This window comes from Dendropsophus ebraccatus, chromosome 3 (genome assembly GCF_027789765.1).
Source record: "Dendropsophus ebraccatus isolate aDenEbr1 chromosome 3, aDenEbr1.pat, whole genome shotgun sequence".
NCBI lineage: Eukaryota > Metazoa > Chordata > Amphibia > Anura > Hylidae > Dendropsophus > Dendropsophus ebraccatus.
In genome coordinates, this window is record NC_091456.1 from 101,940,359 (window position 1) to 101,951,576 (window position 11,218).

General features: G+C 48.9%; 1 protein-coding gene across 1 annotated transcript in view; it reads left to right on the forward strand.

Annotated features, from left to right (window-relative positions):
- The first annotated feature begins 10,679 nt into the window (after positions 1 to 10,679).
- FSTL3 (follistatin like 3) overlaps positions 10,680 to 11,218 on the forward strand; it is a 94,375-nt gene continuing 93,836 nt past the window's right edge. Inside the window, exon 1 of the mRNA XM_069964453.1 lies at positions 10,680 to 11,098. Coding sequence (XP_069820554.1) covers positions 11,014 to 11,098 — 85 coding nt within the window. The 5' untranslated portion in view covers positions 10,680 to 11,013. The remainder of the gene's footprint in view (positions 11,099 to 11,218) is intronic.

An 11,218-nucleotide genomic window follows, 5' to 3' on the forward strand; every position in this document is an offset into this window, starting at 1 on the left:
CATTATTACTATAGGTGGGGGCTTTACACAACAGGGGGCATTAATACTATGGGTGGGTGGCTGTACCATGTAACTTTACCATAGGCCCCGGGCTGTTAATCAAGCTTGGGCCCCTTCACCCCTCTGTAACTATGGCAGCATGTTTATTGTATGGGATAGATAATATCATATTTACCATGTACCTGTAAAGTTTTATGAAAAATTATTATTAGGCAGCACTGTAATCACTTTATATTTTCTAAATTACTTCCATTTTAAATTTGGCCCTTAAATACCTTAACAGAGGCCCCAATTGTCTCAGCTGCCTTCTGTTTGTACCTGTGAATAAGGAGGAAAAGCTTTCTGATCCATCTCCAGCTTGGGCCCCAGTGTAATGTTATTCTATATTCAAAACTGGAGACAGGTGTCTTCAAGGGGTTAAGATATAAAATAATGAACTACCCTTCTGCAGTGTCCCAGAACAGAGTTTTCCTCTTGTTATTTTTTCTCAAAAGTGTATCCTTATATCTGAGTCAGTCAGTATTTTATTGCCTCTTTTCTGGAAACTATGGTCCACTGCAAACTGTATATTGTGTCACCCCTCTCAGTATTCAGGTCTGTTGTTCCATCTATTCCTTGTATATTTCCAGTTATCAGTGTTAATGGTGTGGTGATACAATGGCTTGATGTCACGTGACTGCCCCTGCTGCCATGGTAACCCCAATAGCCGTCGAGCTTTGGCTGGGGATACCATGTGACTTCCTGCCTACCTCAGTCCTGTCTTCTACCCTCAAGGGGACAGGTTGTGTGTGACTCCTGTCTTCTACCTTCAAGGGGACAGGTTGTGTGTGTCCTCTCTCCACTGTCAGGAGAGAGACACGTGTGCTCTGCTGCTCCAGTGTTGCTAGAGGTGTTCCGGTCCAGTCGGGACCTGGCTGTGTCTTCCTTCTCAAGTCCTAAAGATTCTCATCTCAACCAAGGATCTGGGTGCCGATTCTTCAGTCATTCCTCTCATCATCTCCCATCATCATCCACAGCAAGTATTCATCTCAGCTTCATTCCGCCCAGTATCTTACTCTCAGTACTACCACTCCCATCATTCAGTACGCTATTATCACAGCCTATTGCAGCATCACTCATTGCTTTGCCTAAGCCAAGTCTGCCTTATTCCCGATTGCATCCGGAGAGACTGTTGCCACTAGTTATCACTGTTTCAATAAATGCACAACTACCCTTGTTTCTGAACCCTGTCATTGTTTTAATTATTGGTGCCCTGACTAAGGACAACGAAGAATTGCTCGGCCTCCGCTTGGTCAGGTTCCCGGTCTACAGCTGCTATCCCTCGTGCCCATACCGTGACTACCATCAGGCAAGTGGCTAGCCGGGTTCCTACCCAGTACTACCACCACCAGTACTACTACCCAGCGCACCCCTCCCTCCCAATTCAATTCACAACGTTATTCCAGACCTTAACCACAACCCTAAATACAGACACTGAGGGTATCCCTACCCTCACACCAGAATTGTCACCCAGTATCCCCTTGCCCCCACCCCCAGACTGTTCACCCTATATTCCCCTGCCCCCACCCCAGACTGGTCACCCTGTATCCCCCTGCCCCATCCCAGACTGGTCACCCTGTATCACCCTGCTCCATCCCAGACTGGTCACCCTGTATCTCCCTGCCCCATCCCAGACTGTAAGAGAAACAGATTGCTGAAATCAGGGAGACCAGCCAAACGACAACACTGCCAACTGCTAGTGAAAGCGCTCAATGCAGTGAAGTCCTAGGTGCATTGCCCCCTGGGAAACATGAATATGCAAAAGAAGAACCCGTGGAGCCTCATTGAAGAGTCACAAAACACAGGACTAACCAGATATCCCTCCGGGAAGGACCCAACCAAGGGGTAACTCCTGTTAGGAAACCACCAAAACCACCATATTAAGTGGCCCTATAAGTCAATGTAATGACAAGGGATAAACCAAGGCTAGGTAACCATCCACATACAGCTGTTTCGGGGTGTTGCCCCTCATCAGTGTGGAGCAGGATTCTGGCTAGGTGGGAGTAATGCCTAGTAGAGCCATAAGAGAAACAGATTGCTGAACTCAGGGAGACCAGCCAAACGACAACACTGCCGGCTGCTAGTGAAAGCGCTCAATGCAGTGAAGTCCTAGGTGCATTGCCCCCTGGGAAAAATGAATATGCAAAAGAGCCCGTGGAGCCTCATTGAAGAGTCTCAAAACACAGGACTAGCCAGATATCCCTCCGGGAAGGATGAGGGGCAACACCCCGAAACAGCTGTATGTGGATGGTTACCTAGCCTTGGTTTATCCCTTGTCATTACATTGACTTATAGGGCCACTTAATATGGTGGTTTTGGTGGTTTCCTATCTGGCTAGTCCTGTGTTTTGAGACTCTTCAATGAGGCTCCACGGGCTCTTCTTTTGCATATTCATCCATCCCAGACTGGTCACCCTGTATCTCCCTGCCCCATCCCAGACTGGTCACCCTGTATCTCCCTGACCCATCCCAGACTTGTCACCCTGTATCTCCCTGCCCTATCCCAGACTGGTCACCCTGCATCTCCCTGCCTCATCCCAGACTGGTCACCCTGAATCCCTCTCTTCACTGATTTTCTCTTTTCCACATACCAATAGCTTTAGTATCCCTCCTCCATAGTGCAGACTGTAAAGAACCTGTGTAAGGTTGTTAAGGATGTTCTCTAATGTTACTGAACTGTCTCCTGGTTGCTGTAAAAAAAGCAGTTTTCTTTTTCTTTTCTTTTTTTGCAGATAATGGCAGAACTGTTGCCAAGAGACAATACATTACTCTGTCTGTCAGGGCCGGCCATAGGGGTGTGCAACCTGTGCAACCGCACAGGGCGCATGACTCCAGCAAACAAAAGGGGGGTGCCGGGCTCCAGTCAGGACTGGGCAGTGAGAGCGCTGTCAGCTCCTCTCACAGGAAGCCGACAGTGCGGTGTGTAGTGATGTAAACTACTCTGTGAGGAAAAACTGCAGCTGCCCATCACACTGTCTGCTAACAGGGGCGGATTAACTTTACCATAGGCCCCGGGCTGTTCACCAAGCCTGGGCCCACCCCACTGTAAATATGGCGGCACTAGCCTGGCGTTCATAGTACAGGACAGATAATGTGACAGATAATGAAAAAAAACTGTGATTTTTTGCAAATCATGGCGTTAGTGTAGCCAGGAGACAATACACCACTGAAAGTATAAGGGAGGCATTTATTAAGTCCGTCGTTTTTTACACCGGACGTAAAAATGCCCCCGCAGCTCCGGAGCTACGGAGATTTATGTAGAGGCGGACTGCCTCTACATAAATCCCGTGCGCGCCGTTGCGCACCGCCGAAAACCTACGCCAGCTGAGGACTGGAGTAGGTTTTCGGCGTACATTTTGGCGGAACGGATGATAAATCGCGCGGACTCTGAGTCCGCGCCCTCCGTTCCGCCCACTCTCCGCCCCCTGGCGTACTCGGCAGAAAGTGCCGATTTGCGAATATTTTATTCGCAAATCCGCCATTTTTGCTTAAAAAAAGACGCAAATCGGCACTTTCCGCCGAAAATCATCCATTTGCCGGATGATACATGTGGCCCTAAGTCTTTTTGGGTGGTCATGGGCCCCCCAGGAGCTCAGGGCCCCGGGCTACCGCCCGAAACGCCCCTATTATAATCCACTACTGCTGCTAAACACATTGAGGCCTGGAAGCTGTCTGCAGAGATGCCTGTGCACTGCGTGCCATCCTGATGACGATTATCTGTATCCCTGAGGCCAGAAGTTCTGACCCTCTCTAAGGATGGAGAAGGTGAGGAGACTGCACCACACAAGACAAGTGTGTTTGTAGCCAGTGCCATGGGTGTCTGTAGTCAGCGCATGGGTGTCTGTAGTCAGCGCATGGGTGTCTGTAGTCAGTGCATGGGTGTCTGTAGTCAGTGCATGGGTGTTTGTAGTCAGTGTATGTAAGAGCATGGGTGTCTGTAGTCAGGGCATGGGTGTCTGTAGTCAGTGTATGTCAGAGCATGGGTGTCTAGTCAGTGCATGGGTATCTGTAGTCAGTGCATGGGTGTCTGTAGTCAGTGCATGGGTATCTGTAGTCAGTGCATGGGTGTTTTTAGTCAGTGCTTGGCAATGAAAGGGTGTCTGTAGTCAGTGCATGGCAGTGAGAGGGTGTCTGTAGTCAGTGCAAGGCAGTGATAGGGTGTCTGTAGTCAGTGTATGGCAGTGATAGGGTGTCTGTAGTCAGTGTATGGCAGTGAGAGTGTGTCTGTAGTCAGTGTATGGTAGTGAGAGGGTATCTGTAGTCAGTTGGAAGTGAGAGGGTGTCTGTAGTCAGTGTATGGCAGTGAGAGGGTATCTGTAGTCAGTTGGAAGTGAGAGGGTGTCTGTAGTCAGTGTATGTAAGAGCATGGGTGTCTGTAGTCAGGGCATGGGTGTCTGTAGTCAGTGTATGTCAGAGCATGGGTGTCTAGTCAGTGCATGGGTATCTGTAGTCAGTGCATGGGTGTCTGTAGTCAGTGCATGGGTATCTGTAGTCAGTGCATGGGTGTTTGTAGTCAGTGCATGGGTATCTGTAGTCAGTGCATGGGTGTTTGTAGTCAGTGCTTGGCAGTGAAAGGGTGTCTGTAGTCAGTGCATGGCAGTGAGAGGGTGTCTGTAGTCAGTGCATGGCAGTGATAGCGTGTCTGTAGTCAGTGTATGGCAGTGAGAGTGTGTCTGTAGTCAGTGTATGGCAGTGAGAGGGTATCTGTAGTCAGTTGGAAGTGAGAGGGTGTCTGTAGTCAGTGTATGGCAGTGAGAGGGTATTTGTAGTCAGTTGGAAGTGAGAGGGTGTCTGTAGTCAGTGTATGGCAGTGTTCACACTGAGTAAAAGTGGCAGAATTCTGCATTGAGCCCCTGCTGCGGACTCTGCTCAGAATCCTGCCTGTCTTAGTGTGTCAGTGCGATGCCTCGAATGCCTCCGCTCTCTGCTTTAAGAGTGTAAATTATAAGCATGTCTGACATGCTTATAATTAAATTGTGCTCCCTGACTGACAGCTGGACAAGACATTGGTTGGTCGCACTGTCAATCACTCTTGACATAGCAGACACACCTGCACGCAGCACGTCTGTTGTCACCTGTTCGGAGGAAAGAAGAAGACCCCGCCGATGAAAGCTGGTCTATCAATAGCCATTAGGGACTGGAGCTCAGGGAGGAGAGAGGATCGGAGGTGCTGAACAGGGGGGCTATATAAGGGGGAGCTTAACATGGGGAAGATATAAAGGGGAGTGCTGCACATGGGGGAGGTATATAAGGGGGATGCTGCACATGGGGGATGTATATAAGGGGGGTGCAGCACATGGTGGAAGTATATAAGGGGGATGCTGCAAATGGGGATGTATATAAGGGGGGTGCTGCACATGGGGGAGGTATATAAGGGGGATGCTACACATGGGGGATATATAAGGGGGGTGCTGCACATGGGGGAGGTATATAAGGGGGTGCTGCACATGGGAAGGTATATAAGGGGATGCTGCACATGGGGGAGGTATATAAGGGGGATGCTACACATGGGGGGTGGTTATATTTTTTAGGACTGCACAGAGGAGTCTATACTATATAGGAGATATATAACTATTATGTTGGGGCACAGGGGAGCCTTAGGAGAACAGAAGGTCCAACTACTATATAGGGACATAGGGGACCTAAATACTATGGGGGACATTTATTAAGTCCGGTGTTTTCTGCGCCAGACTTAAAAATGTCCCTGCAGCCCCGATGGTACGGAGATTTATGTAGAGGCGGACTGCCTCTACTTAAATCCTGTGCGCATGACAGGAAACCTACGCCAGCTCATAGCTGGAGTAGGTTTCCTGCTAATATTTTCGGCAAAAGAATGATGAATTAAGCGGACCTTGAGTCCACACACCCCCCCTCTCCGCCCCCCTCGGTCGGAGAATGGCCCGATGTGAATAATTTATTTGCAAAAAGGCCATTTGCGAATAAATTTATGCGCATCGGGCCCATTTCCGACAAAAAATACGCATTTAAGCCTTAATTAATGTCCCCCTATATGTTCTGGAGCAAGGAGCCTAAACTGTTTCTCTGGTAGATTCTGGAGAAAGGATTCATGGCTAAGAGAATAATTCAAGATGGCCCAGGCTGGATGGAGAGTAAAAAGGAAAAGAGAAGACACCTGCTGTGAGTCACTGGATGTAACTGCACTCTGTTATAGAGTCTGTAGTAATAGTGGTCATGGTGTGGCAGTATTATGTAGTAGCATCATTGGTAATGTTCAGCTGTAGTATGGAGGCAATATGTAATCACTGTATAGTGGTAATATTTTTGGGCAACAACCTAATATGCATGTATTGGGGTTCCTGATACTGTATGGGGAGACTTAGTATGTTCTTAAAGGGGTCTATGTGGAGAATAAGACAATATATTCTGATCTCATGGCCTACTGACTCTGATAGCATTGTCTCTGGGGGGGGGGGGGGGGCGCGCCCAAAACAAATTTGGCACGGGGCGCCATCTACCCTAAGGCCGGCCCTGCTGTCTATTTGGACGGCCATGCCCCCCCCCCCTCCCCAGGGCCCCGGGCTACCGCCCCAAACTGACATATTATAATCCGCTACTGTGTACACAAAAGGTAGCATTATCACTATAGGTGGTGGTGGTTTGTGTGTGTGCATGGGGTGCATAGCCAGGATCATTATTACTATGGGTGGTGAAGGTGCATAGCAGGGGACATTATTACTATGGTGGGAACAGGAGGGGGCATTATTTTTGTGTGAGGGTGCAGGAGCAGGAGCATTATCAGTATGCAAAAGTGCACAGTAGGAGGCATTATTACTTTATTGACGGGGGACACAGCCAAGGGCATTATTACTATGTGGGGGTGCACTTCAGGGGGCATTATTATTATATGGGGGGGTATAGAAAGGGGTATTATTACTATATGGGGATATAGGGCAACCCACATACGTACTCACTTTACTGTGCATACCAAACAGCAGAATTACTACAGTATGGGACCCTATAGGTAGGAAAATGGGAAGGAAGTTGAAGGAAAAGTGCATAGACCTAAGATGTTTGTCTGGCAGTTTCTGAATAGATGAATTGCAACTGGAAGAAATCATGGAGGCCTGGGCTGGAGCAAAAGGGAAAATGACACCTCAGATCATAGAAGATGTCATCTGTAAGTCTGCTTCACCCCCAAGGACAAACACACCTCACCACCATCCTCACGTTCCGCTGTCCCCACCAGACTTGAGTTAAAGGAGAAGTCCGGCGAAAATTTTTATTAAAGTTTTTTATTGCCAATATACACTTATTACGGGAAATGCTTGTAAAGTGCTTTTTTCCCTGTACTTACTACTGCATCAAGGCTTCACTTCCTGTAAAAAATGTGAGGGCTGTGGCTGGGGCTGCTGGAGAGGATGATCGCAAAGGGACACAGGAACCTGGAGGGACACTGAGAATCCCTCTGCCATCATCCTCTCCAGCAGCCACAGCCCGCACAGCATTGGGAGTTGGGTTGTGACATCACCATCTTATCCAGGAAGTGAAGCCTTGATGTAGTAGTAAGTGCAGGGAAAAAAAGCACTTTATAAGCATTTCCCGTAATAAGTGTATAGGGGGGATTTGTAAATCTTTTGGGGGGCAATAAAAAACTTTAATAAAAATTTTCGCCGGACTTCTCCTTTAAGTACAGCATATTTGTCTGGCCCCCAAAAACCCAGGGCCGGGACAAGGAGTTTTGGTGCCCTAGGCAGAGAAGGCAAATAGTTTTCACACACCCCCACATAGTGTAGCCCCCCCACAGTGTATTGCCCCCATATACAGCACAGACTCTTGGCAGCCCCCACAGTGTATAGTCTCCACACAACCCCACAGTGTTTAGCCCCGACATACAGTATAGCCTCCTGGCTGCCCCCACATAGTATATAGCAAGGGGCCCCAAATTCTTTACACAGGGTGCCAGTTCACTGTCCCTGAGACCGGTGGAGGGCCGGACAATATGCTGCTGCTATATCTGGTCCGCAGGGAGCTGTTGCCGCTGGAGGATGACACTGTCTCTGCCCATAAGGAGGAGGTGAAGTGGAGGATCATACTCAACAGTCACTGGTCTGGGAGAGGAGCTGGGGGGGGGGTGGCTTACGATGGTGGAGTCATGTGATATTGGTCAGAAGCTTAGCTTCAGCTCCTGAGCCAAGCAGCTGCAGGGCAGAGCGAGGAAGCAGTGGCGTAGCTAGGATTCACAGTGTCCCATAGCAGGACGAGAGAGCATTCGGTCTCTGCTCAGTGCTCTCTCGTCTTGTCTCTTTCCCGTTCTGTTGTGCTCAGTAGTACACATACCAGGATCCTTTGACAGAGTGGGACAGGAGAGCACTGCGCATGCGCCGAATGGCTAATGCGAAGTGGATGCCGGGAAGAAGCAGTGGACGCGATGTTGATCACGTCTCTCCTGGGCCGAACTTCCGTGGGACAGAGGAGGAGCGCAGCGGGGACGCGCAGACTGTAATGAGGGGCCGGTGGACCTTGCCTAAAGGGGAAAAAATGGCGAATCCCTGAAGGCACCATAGGTCTAAGTATTGGCCCTTTCTAAATAAAGCAGTAGGGCAATAATGTATACAAAGTGGCCAACCCCTTTAAATTCATTTTACAGGGAAAAGTAGGTGATATTATTTCTCTTATTTATTTAATATGCATGAGCACCCGGCAAACCCAAGCAAGTTCTCCTGATGAGTGCATACAGTTAAATGCAATGTTCTGATTGACAGAGCAAGGAGCCATTGTTTCCTCAACCTGCCAGTTATTCTTTTCCCCGCAGGCGGCATTATGCCTCCAGCCACAAGAGGTGGCTCTCTACCCTGTGCTCGGAGAACAGAGAGTAAGAGTACTGCTGGAAGGGGACCGCCTTTCAGCCAGGTATGTTTTTTTTTATTACAGAGAGGTGTATGTCTACATAAGAGTGGAAAGCAAACTACTGAGGGTGGAAAGCATGCTGAGGCTTTGGCAATTTTTTTTTGCAAACTGTGGTGTTTCTCTCCTATAGGGTTCAATATAAGTTATTCTGCTTGTTTTAAAAAAAGCTATAGCTAATGTGTATGGCATTTTTTGGGTGCAAAAATTACCCTCCCGTGTTAAATTTACCCTCCCGGTGTCTGGCATCGTTCATCCATTGATGATTACAGTAATGACGAAGCGAAGCACTTTGTTATCTCTGCAATCCGCTCATCAGCCTGCTTACATTCAACTGACTGACGCTTTGTGACGCTCCTCCCCGGGTGCTGATACAAGCTGGATCCAGTCCAGCTTAGTTTAGTTATTACTGTAAATTTGCTCATCTCTAATGGTGATGGTTTGTGAGTGGACAGGATTTTCAGGCTCACAAATCCTATCCACACACAGATCGGCACCGTCTTGCCTCTTTTTCTTGCATATCACCATGTATACCTTGTTGATAAGGGTATAAAGTACCAAATGATGGTATACCAACAAACAATCAACTTTATGGCCAAAGAGCATATGAAAATGATATATCTTGAGTCCAGTTGATATTCTCTCAAAAGAATAGGATGCTGACATATTTTGCAGCATGCCCTATTCACTTCAGTGGCCTGAACATAGTCAGCTTGTGACAATGTTGGGGTCACTTATTGCTTGTACAAGCTTATTTATTAGGCCACAACAGCAGACAACACTATTGAGTGCAGCAATATAAACGTGTGCCAGTGGGAAGTGACCCAAACACAGTCACCACCTATGTTCAGGCCATTGTAATGAATAGGGGCTGCTGCAGTGTGCCACGGTATACGCCAGCATCTCATTCTTGACAGGATGCTGACCTATGGCTATGACATACTGCTTTACTGCAGTGTGACCCTACCCTTGGCTTGGTTCACCATTTATGCAGCATAAGTAGTGGAAAGAGACAGGCAGCTGCCCCTTATTTTAAGGGCAACAATGACATTGGAAAAATGTACATGCAACCCTTCACATCCTCATCTGCCCTTAGGGTTCTTTGGAGGGGCATAAGCTTGTTGGTAGTGGAAATTTTTAATGTTTACAGCCTGTTGTAGTCTTCCAGAATAAAGGAAAAGTGCTAGATAAATGTCTTCTCCACAGAGGAGCAGAACATCTGATAAGGGGCTGACTGGAAGCATGCCAACCTGGGGGTCCCAGGGACTCCCCTGACCACATATTTAGTGCAGGAGATAAATATCACCAGACTGATGAAGCCAGACAGACATGCCCCAGAAGCCAAACAAATGCTGAGATAGTTGGTACAGACAAATAAAACACTGACAGGAATGACAGACATACATCAGCCAAGGTGGCCCAGCTCCTCCACACAACACATACCTGAGCAGGGGGGCAGTGCTGAAGGGCAAGCACCGGGCACACACTGACACACCCACATACACACAACGGGCAAGTGGATAAAGTTACAGAAATGTTCTCACATGTCAGAGAGAAGACAAGTCCGCCAGACGTAGCGGAGAGTGCAGGCGCATTCCCAGACGCAGCAGCCAGACACAGGGCAGACAGGCACATACACACTCACAGACAGGTGAAGCAACAGGACAACAAAAGTCAGGAGACAGAGAGAGAAAACAGACACCCAGCGTGGGGGGACTCAGAGGAAAGAAGAAGGGGAGAGGAGGAGGAGGAGGGGGGGAGACCCGGGGAAATAAAGAAGTGCAGCGGAGGGGGCAGACACAGATTGTACACACAATCCGGAGACACAGACAGCACTTAGACACAGGACAGACATAGGGGCACGACTAAGGGGGAGATACTGACAGGCTAGACAGCGGCACACAGAGGCACACACAGGGAGCCAGACACACCGAGAAGTGCCGAACAAACAGGGGAGGGTCACGGAAACATTTCAGAACACACCAACCTCATGAGAGACACATAGACACACACAGAGAGCACAAGTGACGAGACAGACGCCACCACAGCCAGGTAGACAGCTCCCAGACACGGGTCCTAGGACACAGGCAAGCTGGCAAGTTCCTGCACCATGCTACAATTGCTGCTGCTCCCTCTCCTGCTCCTGACTGTTACCCGAGGCCACCCCATCCCAGGAGGGGACACAGTGCAGCCGGGTGAGTCACCCCAGACACCCCACCCCTGGGCTCACATACTCCTCACTGCACCCCTGCCTCAGGGAGCCCTGGGAACCCTCTGCTGCATACACTCACTCACCTCTACCATATACTGCTAGA